The sequence below is a fragment of the Gorilla gorilla genome, chromosome 17 (assembly GCF_029281585.2).
Source record: "Gorilla gorilla gorilla isolate KB3781 chromosome 17, NHGRI_mGorGor1-v2.1_pri, whole genome shotgun sequence".
Taxonomy (NCBI): domain Eukaryota; kingdom Metazoa; phylum Chordata; class Mammalia; order Primates; family Hominidae; genus Gorilla; species Gorilla gorilla.
This window is the reverse complement of record NC_073241.2, coordinates 91,887,463-91,908,213: the sequence shown is the minus strand read 5'-3', so window position 1 is coordinate 91,908,213 and position 20,751 is coordinate 91,887,463. Positions and strand designations below refer to the sequence as shown.

The following is a 20,751-nucleotide window of genomic DNA, read 5'->3' as shown; positions in this document are numbered from 1 at the left end:
GGGGTCCACCTTGCCTTCCACAGCACTGTGACACCATCTCGGGAGGGGGTCTAGATACCCATTCAGGGTTCCCTACTACATTGCTGGTGTGAGTGTAAATCACTTGGAAAACAATACTACAAATCTTGGCAGACTGAATACTTGCATGTCCTACAACCCAGCCGCTGCACTCCCAGCTTGCCGCCCTAGAGGACTCGTGCACACACGAACCAGGGACAACAATGTTCCCAGCAGGCTTGTTTGTAACAGAAAAAAAATTAAAACCACCCAGATGTCCACTGACAGAATGGAGAAATTATCTATATTCTTCCCCACAACGAGACTATCATAAGGTAGGGAAAATGAATAAATATAAGAACACAACATCAAGACCATAAAATCAGATGAACAGAGCCAGGCACAGAAGGCTAGGCACAAAAGGATACCCTTATAAAGCTCAAGAAAAGCAAAAAGAAACTGTATATTTAGGAGCAGTGTGTGGGGAAATAAGTAAGTAAAAGGCTAACAGAAGGCCGGGCGCAGTGGCTAACGCCTGTAATCCCAGCACTTTGGGAGGCCGAGGTGGGTGGATCACCTGAGGTCAGGAGTTCGAGACCAGCCTGGCCAACACAGTGAAACCCCTTCTCTACTAAAAGTACCAAAAAAAAAATTGGCTGGGCGTGGTGGTGGACGCCTGTAATCCCAGCTACTTGGGAGGCTGAGGGAGGAGAATCACTTGAACCCGGGAGGTGGAGGTTGCAGTGAGTCGAGATCGCACCATTGCACTCCAGCCTGGGCAGCAAGAGCGAAAGCATGTCTCACACACAAAAAAAGAAAAGACTAACACAATCTAAAGCAGTGGTTACCTTAGTGTAGTGGAGGAAGGGGAGGGAGGGATAGCTAAGGATATGGGACATGCTAGTTAATGTGAATCTGGGTTCATGATTTACACGTTACCTATAGGTGCATTATTTGTTGGCTGAAAACGAAAGTTGGTGCCCTGTAAACAATCAGGGAATTTATAATCATTTCAAACTCACTGCCCACCCAACCGGATCCAGAGGGCACAGTCATTAGATGGCTCCTGACAAAGAGCCAAGGCCCAGGACGGTGCTGGCCACTGGGACTGCGTCAAGGGCGGCGTGGAGCAACACACACAGGCCCCCAACCGTCTCTTATAAATTACCAACCGTTTAAAAACTTTGAGCCTGGATTACAGCCAAGATAAGCAATGAAATAAAAAATAGTACACATTATACTGAGAGAGGGGCCTGGCTAATAAAATCACACTAACAAAGTTGATAAAGTAATGAGTCCTTTACACTTTTGGTGGGTAAAGGCCTAAACTGGAAATACGAGCTCAAGGTTGACAAGGACTCTGCCTCATTGCTACCATAGTCTTTGGTACGCCGCCGAGTACTCAACACTCACGGAGTGCAGTCCCCCTTTCTCTAGTGGTCACGCAGATGACCTCTATATAAAATTACTTGGGAGGCCGGGCGTGGAGGCTCATGCCTGTAATCCCACCACTTTGGGAGGCAGAGGCAGGCAGATCACTTGAGGTCCGGAGTTCAAGACCAGCTTGGCCAACATGGTGAAACCCCGTTTCTACTAAAAATACAAAAATTAGCTGGGTGTCGTGGCACACACCTGTAATCCCAGCTACTCAGGAGGCTGAGGCAGGAGAATCGCTTGAATCCAGGGAGGCAGAGGTTGCAGTGAGCTGAGATCGCGCCACTGCACTCCAACCTGGGCGACAGAGCAAGACCCCGTCTCAAAAACAAAAAAGTTATTTGGGGGAAGAACTGAGGAGCATCCAGATGGTAAATAACTTTGGGATTCACTGCCCACCCTGCAGGGAAATGGATTGATCCTTAACCCCAAAATAATTACATACCTAAATAAAACTTTAAAAAAATCGCCATGTATGATGTCCTATCTCCACTTTTACAAAATATACAATGAGGCACAATTCTTAAGCTGTTTTTCATTTTTTTATTGCTGTTAATTCAAGGAAAAAAGGTTGCATAAAATCCAATCTGTTCTAGAAATATAAGTGGCCTTTCCAGTACATAACATTTCAAATATCAAAGTATATGGTAAACATACAAATAAGGAGAAGGTAACATACCTCCTATGTACAGTACAGTATTTTAAATCATAAAATAAGCTCCATAAAGTACAACTGGCAAGTGATTCACAATGCGGCCCATACGTGGCTTATCAAAACTCTCACTTGAACAACTCAACTGCAGCTTAACAATTAATTTAATAATGTGGTCCAAAAATACCCAGATCAAATAAAATATATTTAATCAAAATAATTTCCTTTACTCGAACTTTCTTTCTAAATTAAAGCTTTCATCTACCCCTTCACACCCACCCCTTCCCCGTAACTCCCACCCCTGAAAGAAAGTTTCAAAATGTACATTGGTGCTATAAATATAAATGCTACTTATGAAGCATGAAATTAAGCTTCTTTTTTCTTCAAGTTTTTTCTCTTGTCTAGCAATCTGTTAGGCTTCTGAACCAAGACCAAATGTTTACGTTCCTCTGCTGCATACCAACGTTACTCCACACAATAAAAATCTATCATTTCTGCTCTGTGCTGAGGAATGGAAAATGAAGCCCCCACCCCCTGACCCCTAGGACTATACAGTGGAAACTGTTCATTGCTGATGAATGCAGCAGTCACCAAAAAATACACCCAATCTTCCAGATAACCTCAGTGCACTTTAGGAAATCAAAAATTACCTGGAAGCAATTTAGTACATAGATTGGCTTTTTAAAAAAACTTTTTTTTTTTTTTTTAAAAACAGCAGCATTAAACTTAGTGACATGACATCTACATGATTAATACCATCTTAACACACTCAGAATTCAGCCTTTCACATTATAATCAAGCATAGTGGTAAACTGTTATAAAAATGACTTTGCTACGAGAGACAGGTTAGGGAACAAATAACCTGACTTATGGTAGAAACCCATAGCTCTGTTCAGATTGCAATAAACCATATACATTTTAAACACAACGTAACACTGTAACAGTTGGTACAGGGAAAGAAGAAATCTTTACTCAAGTAGTGTCTCTTTGAGCACAAACACGGTGGTAGACAAGTAAAACTGGCTGTAGACTTTCATTACAAACACAAGCACACAGAGAGCGACATTCACACCAGTGTGTTCACTTTGTGTCTCTCTGAAGCAACAGGCTAAAAAAGGATGATGGAAGTAAAAAGTTGGTTTCAGAAAAAGCTTTTTGTCCATTTCGTACGTCATATTTTTTCAGTTTCATATGGTTTGACTTCTTCCTCTCTCTTCCACTTATTTTCATTTTTATTTGGACAACAAGCACTGCATATATGTATTTACGTGACGCTGTTTATTACATATATACACATTATTTTGGGAGTTTGATTCCTCCCATAAGATCAGGGTGAAACATTCTGCCCTTGGTTTATATGCAGAGCAGTTTACAAAAGTGGGGTGAATGCACTGCTGGCTGCTCCTGCTGCGGGCCGGAGACAGAGTGAGGCTGGCTGGGGAGGAAGTGTCGTTTAGGGTGAAAGTGAGAAAAGCTGGGAAGAAGCAAAATTTCTTTTTTTTTCAAAACCATATGACTGTCACCAGTGTTGTAAAAAAAGGTCAAATACACAGTTTTAAAGATTCAGTAAACATTGCACACAGCAAGTATTCAGTGTAAAAAAAAAAAAAAAAAGCACGCACCAACATTTAAGTTTGTCTGAAGGTTTAAATTACATGTATCATACATATAAGCCTGTTGTTGAACCAGGAGACCAGAGGCTCAAAAGCATTGCATTCTTTCTTGTTTTGGACATTGGTACAAGAGAAATGAAAAATCCCAACTGCATAGAAATCTAGGAAATGTATAGACAAAGAAACAAAATACCTTTCCTTTCCTCCCCTCCACACCCCATGACTCCCCACACTTGAGTGTATTAAGTAGGCAAGCTTTACTCGTTTCAGTCTGCAGAATCCAACGTATCATTAGAAGGGGGGAGGGGAGGTGCGTATCTCAGTCTGTAAGTGCCTAAAATGGGAAAGACAGAACTAAGTCACCGCTTACAAGGAAACGTCATCACAAACCACTACGTACAAGCTATCACACGGGCATGCTCTCCACAAGGCACCTTCGTCAGCTCTAGTGCCACTCCAAATGGCCAATCCGCTCACTTTAAAAAGCAATGTAAAGTTTGTGCTTTGAATTCAATCTAAAAGCTATCAAACTTGATCTTTCTTTAAGAATGCCAAGTAAATACATTCCCAATTTAAGACTTTTTTTGTTTCTGGGTAAGATTTGGCAAAACGACAAAGGCCAAATACAAGTGAAAATAACAGTCTGAAGTTGACATAAAATTTGGTATCTTACTCAAACATAGGTAAGACCATTTTCTTCTTTCTGGTGGTAGTAATATTAAACTTTGTTCAAATTCCTTTACTCTCAAATCAAAATAGTACTGAACTATTTTGTTCCTGTATTAATGCAATAGAATCGTGGACCTTTTTTTTTTTTTTAAACATTTGCTGGGAAGGAAAAGGGTAGCATGGGGAAACAGGCATGAGGCAGCTGGTTATGCAGATATACTAAATAGTTACTCAAAACCTAATGTCAGATAACTAGATTACTTCCTAGGTTTTCAATATTTAAAAATTTTGCTTACTCTATGAAACAGGATTGTAGCTTAAAAAAAAAAAAGTGCTGCAAGCAAGAGATTTAACATTACAGAATGCAAATTCCCATCACACTCCTTCAAAAGGGCCTTTAGAGTTTATTCCTTAATTGGAAACTGAATTCCTCTGAACTTCCTTGTGCTCTGTGTGACCTGGGTCTACACTGTTTTTCCAGTTGCATTTTATGATCTGTCACTGAAAACACAATATCCATAAACGAAAACACAAACAGATCTTTCTGCTACAACAGAATCCCATGATCAATAAGGAAAGGAAGGAGAAATGGGTGAACTCAAAAACAAGTCCTCTGGGAGTTATTGTGATTACCTTGTTGATTGGCCTCCATGGACGACTGCTTACAGTCCTGTGCATAGTGTCCGCTTACACCACAATTGTAACATGAGACATTCCCATTCTTCTTGGGCCCCGAACCACTGGTGTTGGCAACTACGTTAGGTGCTGGATATACAGAATAGAATCTCCCAAATCCTCCCATCTGCTGCATGCCATAGTTGGCTTGGCTCCCCATGACTGGGTCATGTACCAGTCCATTTGCATATGGAGTCTGAGGCAGAAAAAAAGGAAGTTGGTTTCCATTGCTCTGATGTGCTTGGTTGAGGTAGCTGCCATTGCAAATGGATGGCAGAGTAAAGAATGAAGGGACTCGGTACATTGGTCCAGGCATTGGATTAGGATAATAGTAACTATTTAGCTGAAGGTTTCCATTGGTCCCACAGCTGCACCTTCGCCCACAAGAACCACAAGGACCTGAGCCCATCTGCTGCGGTGGCACTACTGTCCCATTAGCGTTCGTGTTCCCCACAGCACTGATGTAAGAGGTGCTGTCACTCTGCGCGGTACTGTGTGTCAAGGCAGGGCTTGGGCTCGGGGCAGGGCCTGGGGTGTGGGTAGGAACTGCAGGAGGAACAGTTGCCTGGGCCTGGCTGATACCTGCGCTCGCTGGCTGGGGAGAAGTTGCTGCTGTGCTGAGCACACTGGAGTTCTGGCTGGGTAACACGCCGGCAGCAAGGGGAGAGCCTGGTAAGGGGTAGGAAGCTGGTGGCTGAGCAGCTGAGAGGCCAGCTGCTGGAAGAACTACCTTCACATTGGTAGGCTGAGGGACTGTCCCTGTGTTTCCCTCAATTTGAGGCACCATTTGATTGAGTCCTACCACTTGGGATGCAGATTTTGTGATGGGGTCCGTGGTAGCAACAGGAGAGCCTGGGAAACTACCTGGGTTATGGATAGGAATAAAGGCAGTGTTTGGTGATGCGATGCTCAGGCTTCCGGGTGGTTGTTGTGGGATGTTAACTGTGCAGCTCTCAGAAGATCCCTGTGGTGGTGGCAACTTTAGCCTCTGAACTGTTAGATGCAAAGCGGGAGTACTGCTGTGTGGAAGGAAGGTTGATGGAATAGGTAAAGGGGAAGCCAGTAACTCAAGGTGCTTTTCCGATTCTCCAGTGGAAGCTGTTGGCCCTAGTATTCCAACAGGGGTTGAATTTGCGGACTCCCTTATTGCAGAAATAGCAACAGGACTGGGAACAAGCATCCCTATGGTTTTGCCATCAGCGGGTTTGGGTGCAGGAACGACGACTTCAGACTTCTGGGCACCATTGTGCATGACACAGTGTAACGTTGGCATAAAAGAAATATGCTGATACTTGGGTGAGTTTAAGGGATCTTCTAAAAGGTTTCCATTCTCATTTCCTAGTGAAGCAATTTGAACAGGTGGCTTGACAGTGACAGTCTGGTTGACAGAACCGTAACCTGTAAACCTAGTTGTTGATGGATTCCCAGAATCCTCAGAATTGCTGTCTGTGTCTAAAGAAAACAAACATAGAGAGATATTAACACGGGCATAATTCCCATCTTTCTTGCTAGAAATAAACATTGAGTATATCTCAAAGTAACTCAAGTTTGGAAAGTGTCCCTCTATGTTTCCTGACTGTCCAAGCTGACCTCCCTTTAACTTTCGGCTTTCTATGGGTCAACATTAGATCAATGCTTTATTTTAAAAATATGGAGATATAAACAGAAAAACAAAACATAAAAGGCTAGTTGGAGTCTGAATGAAACACAGTATAAAACAAAGAGATTTATGTAACACCATCTTTGTACTGAGAAGAGCATCAGACACTCTTAACCTTAATAAACTTCAGGCAATCCACTTGGTTTCTATTCTGCACTGCCAACCCAAGTTCTTCAATTTGTCACAGATAAATGATACAATTTCAAGGAGCTCAGTCAAGACAATATTTAACTCAAGTATCTAGAGGCAGGGAACAGAAGAGTTTTCTTTTGTTGTTGTTGTTTTTTTTTTTAGAATGGAATCAATATTCTTAATACTAAATATTTCAATGGGGGGAAGAAAATTTAAAGCTATTATTAATCATAAAACAAACACGCCAGAACACAAGAAACAGGAATAGGAGAGTGTGGCAATTTCTCCAAAATCAAAACAGCAAAACAGCAAATACAAACAACACTGCATCGGCTACTACTCCTGCATCAGTCTTACGCTTGTGTACAGAAATAGCGTGGACCTAGCCTTCGGGGGATGTCCTGACTTTTGGCATAAAGGGGACAAGGATAAAATCTGATTCACAATGTTTAAACATCATAGACCCAGACACTGTGCTGATGTATACACAGACCATTCCATTAAAATGTAGTGCCTATTTAAAAATCTTTCTGCTTGTATGGATAAGCTGAACTGTATTAGGTACTTAAAATATTTGTATTCATTAAGGTATGAACTGGTTATATTCAGCTTCAGATGTTAAAAAGTTTTCAAACGGAACACTAAAAACAAATTCGTCTTCCTGAAGAAAGATTAAATGAAAGCTACTTACTGACACAGAACATCAACAGCATTACTAATTCAATGATTTTAATTTATATTAGAAGAAACTCAAAGAGTGAATGGTTCTAGCATAAACTTCCCCTAATAGATTAATAATTGGGGTATTTCTTGCTAAACTTTGCAAAATAAAAACTATCCCAAAATCCAAACTTATTGAAGGCATTTTATCTGTATCATCACACCAGTGCAGAGTCGAAGATAAAAATGTTAAGTCTGAAAGAAGCAGAAACATTTTTGAAGAAGTGCGTTAAATTTCTATGTGAAATAGCAAATGGCCTCATGATTTTTAATGTTCCCAGTTGCTTTTCTAAGCATCCTGAGACTCCTCTAGACATGCTGAGACATGTCTCGCCCTTTTGTGCACTGATTTCGGTAACTGTAAAGCCCCAAACAGAAATACCATCACTACCCAGGAGAGCAACTGCAAAGCCACCCACGTCCTTTTCAAAGGAGCCTTTTCATCCACTCAGAATTCTAAAAATGATCAAAACTCTCTACCATAATGGATATTTTCCATGGGTGAAGACAGCCCTAAGCCATTCTTTCATATTTAATAACAGCCTATTTGAAAAAAGCCAAGTTCCTCCACACAGGCCTCCAACTTGTGCCATCTGATGGCAGGAGAGGGATGCTGTCATTACCCAAGTGTACAGATGTACACTAACACTTCGGATAGGGCCAAATCTGCAGTGTGAGCCACAGAGTCACCTGCTCATCCTAGAGAATCAAGCATAAATGTACAATGAAACATACTGAAAGTTTGTCTATTCTGGGTAAGGCATAAAAATCCTCTCATTTAATGCTGGGTGCAGTGGCTCATGCTTATAATCTCAACACTTTGGGAGGCCAAGGCAGGAGGATCACTTGAGCCCAGGAGTTCAAGACCAGCCTGGGCAACACAGCAAGACCCTGTCTCATAAATTTAAAAAAAGAAGACAAAAAAAATCCTCTCATTTAAGTTTCAAAACAGCTCAGTGAGAGGTTGTTTTCATTTTTTTTCTTTCACAAGGAAACTGCAGATCAGAAGTACAGTGTTGCCTCAGATTAGAAGAACTGATGGTAGAGTAACTATGCTACATTTGGTATGACTACAAAGTAACTGCAAAGTAAAGGCTGACTTTAATTGTATGTCATGTAGCAACACTATATAGCATAGCTCCCTAAGACATAGTGTGATACCACAACACAGAAAGAAGCTAATGTCACAGAGAGCTGCAGACTGTCCAGGAAGAAACCACACTTGGCTGAAACAATATGTGGTAAGGATCTTAATCTGTAGGTGGACCATGAGAAGTAACTTGATGCTGCCCACCAGCATGGGTACACCTTGTAACCAAGGTGTTACCAATCAGACGTTGTCATCATGCATAAAGAATGACATCCTCATTCAACATACACATTTTAAAAGAGATCTCACCTCCACACCAGAATGGTAGAGTAAGACCTCTAATAATCCACTCTTCCATAAAAGCAATGAAAACCCTAGCAAAAACTGTCAAATAACCAACTTTCTCAAAATTCTGGAAATTAAAGGCTTACAGCACTCTGACGAGTGTTTATTCAAGAAAAACAGCTCAATCTGTAAGAAAAGAAAATCTCAAGGCATTTTCCCCTTGTCCTACTTCCACTCCCCCTTTCTACAGCTCTAAAGTAGCCCTGTAAATGACTTGTACCTCACTTTCTGAAATCAGTGCAAACACCATCTCTCTTGCAGTAGTAGCTACAAAACCCAGCAGCCATTAGGAGTATGGGTTTCGAGTTCCCCAAAAGCCCCACCACCAAACTGTCACCATTTGACTGTCTGGCAGCTAGCACTCACTCTGCATTACAGCCTCTTACCCGCAGGACATTTGTCATAATTAGTCAGAAGCAACTGTTTAAAACTGTAGCCGCCCAAGGTGGCATTACTAGCTGGGGCTGACAAGAGGCTGACCAGAAAACTTAAAATGAAAAACTGGGGAATAAGATGGCTACAGGAGGCTTTGAAAAGCTTTAATATATTCCTGGGAACCTAAAACGCTTTGCTCATGCCTATAGTTATATGCCTTTCCAAGGCAGACCTGAGAAGGCCCTAAGCTCTCACTGCTGGCTGATTTTAAGCCTCTGTGCAGGGAGGAACTGAAGACATAATACACAGAGAAAACAACAAAATGGCAGACATAAAACCTACCTTATTAGTAATTACATTACATGTAAATGGACAAATAGCAGAGATCGGCAGAATGAATAAAAAACCATAATCTAACTATATGTTGTCTACAAGAGACAAAATTTATATTTAAAGACACAAATAGGTTTAAAGTAAAAGGATAGAAAACAAAATACTGTGCAAGCAGTACCTAGAATGCTGGATCGACTATACTATTCTCAGACAAAATAGACTTTAAGACAAAAATTGTTACTACAGACAAAGAAGGATATCCCAAAATGATAAAAGGGTCAATCAATCGAGAGGACGTAAAGAGCATAAACATACATATGCATCTAACAACACACATTTTCCTTCTTTCTACACTAACTCTACCTCATTATGATCCTGTCTTCATCCTACTTAACTTCATATGCAGTGAAATATGTTTATCAAATCAACATTGTTAGGAATTTCTAAGGCAATGATCTATACGACATCCTTTATAACGACTTTACATTTAAAATCAGTTAATGGCATTTATATGATCATAAAATTCCTTGTTTGACTTTGACATGAAGAAACAACACACATTTCCCTCCACTTCCCCACCCCTGCCATGCCAACAATACTCCCACTTCAAAGAGCAAACCTCTGTCTTTCTCTTCTTCACTTTCAAAACTTTCTCTTCCATCATGTCGGGGACTAGATGGAGAACTGTAACTCTCCGAAGATGTTTCTCCACATGTGTCATGTCCAGAGCCAAGGTCCAAATTCACATCTAAAAATAACAACACTATTTTAAAAAATCATGTTAAGTCATTTTAAATTAATTTCTAAGTTGAATCATTAGAAATTAATTTTAGCTATATTTTCTTCAGTTTCCCCACAACCATCTAAAAAAGCTTGTCCTTGATCTAAACTGATTAAATTACAATTCTAATAGAAAATACTTGATAAATATATTCTTAAAACAATGCACAGAATAAGTCAGTCTTACTGACTTCAAAGAAAAAAAGAGTTAAGGTTGGTTGCAGGGTCTGTCCAATAATATCCTTTTGAGCTACTTTCTAAGTCTAGATATTCTAACTCTTCAGAGCTTGCTGGAAAATTCATTCTTTAAAAGAACTCAAGAAGAAAAGGGCTGCCAAAATGCCTATTCAATGAAAATTACTTGGAGTATTTAAAATAATAAAATGCTTCCCATCTAGTAGACTGAGTAGTCCCCTGAGTTCTGCCAAGTTCAAGCCTATACTGAGGTAGTGTGAGGTGGTGACAGGACCTGCCATGACCAACTAGCCGTATCTGTTTTGAGCACATAAGGAGGGACTATTGGTGTATCTAGTATTGGACAAGAGATACAAACTTTGGATTTTTTTTTCCTGTAGTGGCCCTGACTGAGGGAAATATTCTCTTATCTCTATAAACCCAGTAGCTAGCGTAATTCTGCCTTACAGCAAGCATTCAATGTATGTTTGGTGTATAAATCCCCAAATAAGAGATTCCAGAGGGTTCTTAAGAACTATAGATTAGTGAATCATTTCTGTGGCAACTGGTAGAACCAGTAAAAGATAATGGGTATTAATCGCCTGGGCAAAATATGTGTCAGAGAAAAGGCACAATTTGTATAATAAGCAATGCAGGCAACTAACTTGTGGTTTTGGCTGGGATAAATTTGTAAGTGTTAAGACTGTTAAACATGACCTAGATTAGCCCAGCCACTCAAATGTTAGGTGAATATTGAAGAAAAATAAAGTCATTAGGAATGTTGATGTTGCTAAATTCCTTCTGAGTAATAAATGTCAAACTGTCAAGGGAAAACTGCACAAAATCTTATGAGGCTAGAAGGAAAAGTGGCAGAGGAGTTCATGGGCAAGTAACAATTTTACAGAAAAGTTACCTAGAGGATACCTACACAGTAACAAGCCCTGAATGACCCATCATAAGGCGACTAAAGGGATGCAAGTCAACACCAATGGCTGCTTGAAGACAAGCTAACGGGCCATAGTGGTCAAATAAGTTGTCATTAAATTGGACTAATGACGAAACCTATAGAACTTGCAGGAGTCTTGCATATAAATATTTCAACCAGCATATAACAAAATGAACAACCCAAGATCAAGAGAATCAAAGATTCAACAGGATATTCTCAAACTAGAAATGGACTGAAAAGGAACCTCAGGGGTAGCGTTCATCAAAATGATGCAGACAGTGAAACTACAGTAGACTATAGTTCAAAGAGCAAATTTCAGAATATGTTTTAAAAAAAGCAGCTACCTCTCCAAATGGCATGATTTACAAAACTATTTTCTTTACACTGTGCAAGCTGGTGAGTATTCTAATCACGAATTGCCATATACAAAACCACAGCTTCCAAAGAACTGAATACATTTATAAATCTAAATCTATACTAACATAACCTTTTTTTGATAGTTCAGAAGGTACTTCAGAATTGTGTGGTACCTTAAGAACTTTTATAATCAGAAATTATGTGATCCTCTAGAGATTCAGGGGATGTGGAAAGTGAAGACAGACCAATTATGCCAAAGGATACTCCACAAATTGCCCTTTTAAAAAGACACACAAACTTTGAATTTGTCATGTCTCAAATGATAAAGGGTCTTGGACATAATAAAAACAAAAACAAAATTTAAAACATAAACCACTATTCTAACACTAAAAATACTGGAAATTGGTAATTATAAACAATAGAAGTCTGTTAGAGTTAAGACCCATTTAAATAAATCATAGGCGACAGAACCACATATTTCATCTGGGATATTAAAGGAAGCTAGAGACCTTCTAAATCTTTTACAAGAAACTGAGAGATCAAGCATCTCATTTCCCTCTAAATTTTTTCGTGCCACAATTGGCAACAGAAGAGTGGGGTGGAAGAAACACTGGGCAATAAATTACAATGATGAGCATTCTTTTTTTTTTTTTTTTTTTTTTTTTTTTTGAGACAGAGTCTCATTCTGTCGCCCCGGCTGGAGTACAGTGGTACAATCTCGGCTCACTGTAACCTCCACCTCCCGGGTTCAAGTGATGCTCCTGCCTCAGTCTCCCGAGTAGCTGGGATTACAGGTGTGCACCACCACACCCGGCTAATTTTTATATTTTTAGTAGAAACAGGGTTTCACCATGATGGCCAGGCTGGTCTCAAACTCCTGACCTCAAGTGATCCACTGGGCCCCGGCTTCCCAAAGTGCTGGGATTACAGGCGTGAGCCACCGCGCCTGGCCATGGTGAGCATTCTTAATGCTCTATATGAGGTAATATGCACCTCTTCAGAAGACAGACTTTCAGAAAGCTTGGGTTTTAACAGAAAAGACACTCCAACAACACAGACAGCTGACGGCGCTGACTGCGTCCTGGCAGGAGCCAGCACGGAGGAGGGCTGGGAGCGATCTTTGTTTTCTTTTGAAATTCTGAGCTACATAAATGGATTATCACTCAAAACAGAAGTTAAAACTTAAATAATAAATTTTTAAGAAGTAAAACAATACAAATCTTAAGCTAAAATGTATTATTTAAAGATCCAAGCAACCTGCTAATCAGAAAGACTCAGTATTTTCAGCTTCAAGACAATGTCTCTCCAATTTATGATATGAGCTGTTGTTCCATAAAAAAATCCTTAGGCACGTACTGAGTTTACTGAATGCTTAAAGACAATTCTTCCTTGGTGCCTTAATATTTCAAAGAAAAATTAATACACAGAGGGGTTTTTTAAAAGTTGGAATTGGCATACATCTGCGCTGCACTTGATATAAGACAAGCTGTACAAAAAATATTTCATTCACAGTCATTTTATAAGTGTAAATACATACAAATCGGTGACGGATATAGAGGAGAAAATAGATAAAACTGAAAAATATGCTGAGGTTGTTATTTTCATAATACTTGAAAATTAAGGAAAAAAATGAATGGGAGTTTGTGATGCTGTTACAAAGTTCTTAATAACCTATACAATGTATGTTTCCCTCTAATTTATTAGAACAGGGAAAAGGAACTAAATTGCTGCATTGAACACCTAGGTACTTGGAACTAGGAGAATGTTCTTCATGTTTTTACCTGTAATTCTTACAATCTGCTGAAGCAGGCATTACTCCTGCTTTACAAATGAGCAAACAAAGGCATCAGAGAGGTCACATGCTTAATAAACTGGGGGAGCACAACACTCAAACCCTAACTGTCTCTGACCAACGTCCACGTGCTTCTCTGGAAATGGGCTAACATGGAAAGAACAGTTGCAAACTTCTTTAGTGAGCAGTAGTTCCCAAACACTGTGAGACAAGAGACAGAGTGATCTTGTGGAGGGCAGGAATTTCATTCAGAAAATGGTATTTTAGAAAACAAACACAGCAGCAGTATGGAAAATGAACTAGAAAGAGAAGGAACAGAGACAGGGAGGGCCAGCAGCATCAATCTCCAAATGTCCACCGACAGACTTCTGTCTTCCTCATTTAGCTTGTTCCTCCTCCGTTAAGCTGCCATCGCCACCAGAGGGAACCTCAGAGACAGTAAAGTGTTACAAGATCCTTCTACAGACAAGATGGGTTTTGTCCATGTTATTTTACCCCCACTTCCAATGCTTCAATGAGTTGGCCAGATGATTTTAGTTTTTTAATTTATTATTTATTTATTTATTTGAGATGGAGTTTCACTCTTGTTGCCCAGGCTGGAGTGCAATGGCGCAGTCGTGGCTCACTGCAACCTCTGCCTCCCGGGTTCAAGCGACTCTCCTGCCTTAGCCTCCCGAGTAGCTGGGATTACAGGCATGTGCCACCACGCCTGGCTAATTTTCGTATTTTTAGTAGAGACAGGTTTTCATCATGTTGGTCAGGCTGGTCTCGAGCTCCTGACCCTCAGGTGATCCACTCACCTTTGCCTCTCAAAGTGCTGGGATTACAGGTGTGAGTCACCGTGTCTGGCCCAGATGATTTCAGATTCAAAAGGTAACTATTTTTTTTTTCATCACTATTCAGTCTTTCTATACAAATATCTAGTTTAAAATTATACTCAAAACTTTTAAGAAATAGATTCTGGTTATTCATATTACATCACAACTGAATGTACTAATATTAGAGTAACATTTAAATTAACAATCACATTTGTGGGATCACTACATAAATGTGTCAGGGCACCCAGGGATAAAATGTTCTCCTAGAGGTCTGCGTGCTCTTATTCTTTTTTAATCGTTACAATTAATAGTGAAGATAAACAAAATCAATGAAGCTGCAGAAGGGCACTTTCTCAAGTCAAATGAACCTTGAACCTGAAAATAAAGGGACCTTAAAATAGTGGTGGGTAAATGGAAGCCATATAAATCTAGTATAACAAAAATTTGAGGGTTGACATTCCCCTAAAGCCTCACAACACTTCGCAAAGGATGGTTATTAAATCATGAAGAAGTCAACAGTATTCTAAAAAAGACTTTACACAAAAACACTCTCATGAGTGGCCGGCAAAGCCACAGGAGAGATCTCCCATGGCCTTGGGACCTGTCTCCTGAGTTGGGACTGGCTGGAGAAGGACAACCTGGGAGACTCCTGCTGCCAGAAGGGAGAGGCAGGTGAGAATCACTGAGGCAAAGGCAATCTCCACCCCCATGGCTGGTTTGTATTCCCTAAATTAACTCTATTGATTTCAGAACTGTTTAATTTGGAAATTGCTGTACACATCAACACAAGGTAAACTTATAGTATTAGGATTTGACACAGCAGCTCAATATCTATTAATACAGTAAGTATCATGCTGAATATATTTATGTGATGGGTATTTGAAAGAAAAATAACCTTCTTACCTTTCACAGTACCACCATGGGCATGCTGAGGAGTGGAGAGTCTAATACCATTTATTCTACTATTCAATCTGTTGTCAGTTTTCTTAATTTTCTCCCTAAACCAAATGAACATATTGCCAACATTTTAATAAGGTTATCTACCAAACACATTCAGTACAGTATTGATAAAATTTCCTTCAAGACTCTTCAAATTTTTTTAGTAAGGAATAATCTAAATACAATTAAGATTCGCCCTTCCGTGGAAAGTTCTGAGAGTTTTACCCCTCCAAACTGAATGCAATACTTGACAATAGCTTTATTTTTATCACCTGCATATATTAATATTTTGAACCAAAAGAGTAAAACCCAGAATTAAAAATATAAAGAAAACTAACTAAAAAAATACTATGTTGTATACTATCATAAACTAAACCGGCCTATTATCAAAGGCTATATGCTGTCTTTCCTTAAATTGAACCTACTTTTCTGTTTGTGGCTTTCCTTTCTTCTTATTTATTGAAGATAAACTCCGTTTTTCAGCAGAATGCTAGTAGAATAAAAAGACAAATCAGACAAAAGCTAAACCATACTGACGTTTTTACTCTCATAATAAACATTAAAATGATAGATTCCCAGTTGTATATTCTAACAAGTGTTGATTTCCAACCTATTTTTGAAGTTTCCCACCTGAACCACTAAAATTTACATATTCTGTGATACTTACATATTTTCCTCATGATTAATACAGTATTATTTTCTATTTTTCTTTTAAAATGGACCTACATTCTTTTTTCTGACTATAAAATGAAACACAATCAAGTGACTGGCACTTGCTGTAGGTTTACTACTATTCTCTTAAAGTACAATTCAATATAACTGTCAACAATTAACGTCAACTCTAAGAAGAGAGGAGGGTGCAGGCACTGGAGTAGGGGAGGGAAAGTAAACTCAGATGGGCTTTGAAAATAGGTCACTAATTATGACTGAAACTATAATTTCTCAGAATATCCTTTAATGCATAAAAACACATTCCAAGAAGAGTTAACATTTGGATCTGAGCGTTGGCCAGAGACAACATCGGGTTAATGAATCAATTTTCTAGAGAGAAGTTTCATTCCATACTTGTAACATATACACAGGGACCTCCCCCCATATCTGTGAGGCCATACGACATGAAACGTACTTAACGGCATTCTGCTCTCTGATCACACCCAAATCTTAAGAAAGCAAACATCCCCTAATGCATTCTGAAGCGTCAATAAACTGACCCAAATATTCATGAAGAAAGGTCAGTTGGAAAAATTTATATCACAAATAGCAAGGCAGTGATTGAAATCTGAATTCTAATTCTTTCAAGACCAAAAAATTTTGGCATAACAATCTAATGTACACCTTTGTTAAACAGTGAAGGTATTATTTTTAAAATTTTTATTTTGTTTTTAAATTTATTTTTTAGAGACAGGGTTTCACTCTGTTGCCCAGGCAGAAGTACAGTGGTGTGATCATGGCTCACAGCAGCCTTGAACTCCTGGGCTCAGGTGATCCTCCTGCCTCAGCCTCCCAAGTAGCTGAGACTACAGGTGTGTACCACCACACCCAGCTAATTTTTAAATTTTTTATACAGACAGGGTTTCAGTATGTTGCCGAGGCTGGTCAAATGGGTGGCCTCAAGCAATCCTCCTGCCTTAGCTTCCCAAAGTGCTGGGATTAGAAGCGTGACCCATGGCGCCTGGGAAGGTGTCATATTAAAGTGTACTAATCTTACACAAGCAATAAAAGTAATCTAAATATACATTTTCAGGTCTCAGAAGAGCTTAGATCATATATAAGTATAAAGTCTAAAACTTAAACATTCCTTCATTTCTTACCAGATATACTGTCTGACTGAAAGCTTACAGAACTTAATTTTTTTCTTATAGAGTAGCAATGCTTTAACTATATAGCTCCAAAACAAACTCCCCACACACCTGGTCAGCTGAGGTCACACAGTGCTCTGGGTGTTGAATGGTGGTACAGCTTTGCTTCCTCCAATCCACAATTCCATTCTGTTCAGAATATTGCATGGTAAGCCCATCCAATGGAGAACAACTTGTACCAATATTGCTACCAAAGAAAAGTTTATGAAAGTGTGAAAATCTGCCCTCAATAATAACCTATTTCATTTCAACAAAGAAGTTACAGTAACCCTTTCTTCAATATATTAGTTTCTTCAAGGAAAGCCTAATGATAGGTCTAAGAAAAAAAAGTATACTACGAGAAATAAACCACTACACATCTATTTATCATTAATACTTGTCTCTAAAAAGAGTAGTAACAGCTGCACACTCTGCTTTTAGACACTATGCGATGGTGATCATCATACACTGCTTACAGCTGGGACAGAGAGGCTTACACAACCTGCATCTTGAGAGCACTGCTGTCATGAGCACTTAAGTAACTGGGCACATGAAGCAACAGGATAATGAGAACAAAAACCAAAAGAAACAGACAAGAGAAACAGGCCCCAGCAGAATTCAGATGATAAACTTACTGGACACAGACTTTCAGGTAACAGTGCTTAACATGGTTGACAAATACAATACTGAGGATTTTGGAAGAGAAATTTGGAAAAGAAAAAAAAAGTAAATTATAGAACTTATAAAATAAACTAATATTACAAACTCAACAAATGGGAAATAGATGGAGAAAATTAGTGAAGGGGAAACAGATGAAGAAAATCAATGAAGAAAAAATTGGTCGGAAGAAAACAGATTAAAGCACTGAGAGTGAAAAAAATGTGAAAAACAAAAAAGGCTTAAAAGACATGGGACGGCTGGGCACGGTGGCTCACACCTATAATCCCAGCACTTAGGGAGGCTGAGGTGGGTGGATCACCTGAGGTCAGCAGTTCGAGACCATCCTGGCCAACACAGTGAAACTCCGTCTCTACTAAAAATACAAAAAAAAATTAGCCAGGCAAGGTGGCGGGTGCCTGTAGTTCCAGCTACTTGGGAGGCTGAGGCAGGAGAATCACTTGAACCCAGGAGGCAGAGGTTGCAGCGAGCTGAGACTGCGCCACTGCACTCCAGCCTGGGTGACAGAGCAAGACTCCATCTCAAAAAACAAAAAAAACCACGGGACATGGTGAAAAATCTAACATACAAGGATTTGGAGTCTTGGAAGACGGAGCAAGAGAAAAGCGGAGAAGAAATATTTGAAGAAGTAAAAGCTAGATTTCTAAAATCAGAAGACATCAAGCTACAGATTCAAGAATTCATGCAAAGGAAGCTAGGAAAACTGCTGAAAACCAGACAACAACAAAACCTTAAAAGTAATCAGAGGGAAATGCGTATTATCTTCAAAAGAGCAGCAGTAAGACCGATTGAAACTCTGGATGCCAGATGACTTGTGAGTTCCTCTCAAAAGCAGAGTCCAGCATAACAGAGTTTATTTGGGAAGTGATCCCAAAAAGCAGGAGCAAGGGAGTGGAGAGAATGAAATGGCAAAGGACTGCAATGAAGAGTCCACAGTGGAGGCTGGAAGCATCAGGAGCTCCGAGCTTCTGGGCCCTCCCAGAATGACAGACCCAAACGGGATGGAGGCAGACTCCTGTGTGAGCAGCAAAGGCCCTAAGGCGGAACATGGAAAGTCACGGCTCATACTTGAGGAGCACAGCGCTAATGTGGTATGAGTCAGAAATCACAGATGGTTTTATGTGATCTGCAGGAGAAACTGGAGGTGAGCGGAGAGAATAAGATGCAAGGAAATAAAGGGAGAACCAGATGATGAGGAAACTATGCTCTCAAAAAGCTCACGGAAAGTAACTGCCCGATTAGAAGCCCACATGTGGCAAGAGTATCTTGTAAAAATGAAGGCAAAATAAACATTTTTTCCAGATAAAAATTTGAGTGCATTCATCACTGGCCGATGTGACTATAGGAAATACTCAAGTGTTCTTCAGTTGGAAGGAAAATGATCATAGGTGGATGCTCAGAGACACAGGAAGGAATGAGTACACAAACACTACAAAGAGGTTTCATGGAATTTAAAATTATACAGAGAATTAAAATGCATGACAGCCATGGCTGACAAGTTAGGGGGAAATAAATGATGTTGCAGTAATCTAAGGTCCTCAAATTGTTTGGGACCAGTATAAGCACAAATTTCCAACTTTAATAAGTCAAAGGTATGTAATATAATCTCTAGGGTAACCACTAGAAGAACTTTCATTGTAAAACTAACAAGGATGATGGGGAAAACAAAACAAAACAAAACAAAAAAAACCACAGAAGAAAAACAACCCAAAAGGAGGCAAAAAAAGTGAGAAAAGGAAACAGAAAAAGTGGAGAAATAAAAAGCAAATAGCAAAATGACAGAATTATAGCCAAATACATCAGAAATTTAATTAAATGTTACATTGATTTTAAAACATACCAAAGCACTTTTTGTTTTAGAAAGAGGATACTTACTTCACAATGGGACTTTTCCCAGTATGCTTCTTGTGGATTATGGCGTGCTGCAACACATCTAGAAGAGAATAAAAAGTAACTTATTACACTAAATGCTGCAGCAAAAACCAACAGTAGGATGCTACTAGTTTGTATGATCATAACCACTGGTGACAGATGGTATGAAGCACTTCTAAACATTTCTCAACATAGAAGATATCTTAAGCAATTTTTCAAAAACACAGTAAACTCTGAATTACCTTTTATATTCTCTCAAATGTCTTCCACCTAACAGCAAATCAATCTTGTTCAAAACTATGAAAGTTATATGAGCATGTCCCTACAAAACTAAAACATCCAATTTCAGATAGAACTTTTTAACCATTAAAAAATGAAGAGTTTCAAACATTCAAACCTGTATCTATTAATATAACAAACATCCATGTACACCACCCTCCAGACTGCTCCATATTTGCCTCTTTTAAGAAACAGAATATCACAGGAATGACTGAAGGTCTTCCCTCCATTCCATTCCCCCTCATCCCTCTTAGAGGCTAACTAGTACCTTACTTGTTGAAACATTCTAGTGCAAGTTTTAACTATCCATATATGTGTGCTCATAAACACATTAGCTGTTACATGTTTCAATATACAACTGTCCTTCAGTATTTGCATGTAATCTATGCACATCCTCCTGTATATTTTAAATCATTTCTAGATTACTTATAATACCTAGTACAATGTAAATGCTATGCAAATAGTTGTTATGCTGTATTGTTTAGAGAATGACAAGAAAAAGAATTTTTTCCCCCAAATACTTCCAGCTCACAGTTGGTTAAACCCACCAATGCAGAGATGGAGAGCCAATTGTACTATAAAT

General features: G+C 39.3%; 1 protein-coding gene across 3 annotated transcripts in view; it reads right to left on the bottom strand.

Moving 5' to 3' along the window:
- Positions 1 to 1,960: 1,960 nt before the first annotated feature.
- The window catches only part of ZCCHC2 (zinc finger CCHC-type containing 2), a 55,861-nt gene continuing 37,070 nt past the window's right edge, over positions 1,961 to 20,751 (bottom strand). For all 3 annotated transcript variants that reach the window (XM_031003740.3, XM_055368743.2, XM_055368744.2), the window contains 7 exons: positions 19,893 to 19,950; positions 17,412 to 17,547; positions 15,927 to 15,991; positions 15,466 to 15,560; positions 10,315 to 10,443; positions 4,999 to 6,492; positions 1,961 to 4,030 (listed from right to left, as the gene is read on the bottom strand). In XM_031003740.3, the coding sequence (XP_030859600.2) occupies positions 3,963 to 4,030; positions 4,999 to 6,492; positions 10,315 to 10,443; positions 15,466 to 15,560; positions 15,927 to 15,991; positions 17,412 to 17,547; positions 19,893 to 19,950 (2,045 nt within the window). In that variant the 3' untranslated portion in view covers positions 1,961 to 3,962. The remainder of the gene's footprint in view (positions 4,031 to 4,998; positions 6,493 to 10,314; positions 10,444 to 15,465; positions 15,561 to 15,926; positions 15,992 to 17,411; positions 17,548 to 19,892; positions 19,951 to 20,751) is intronic.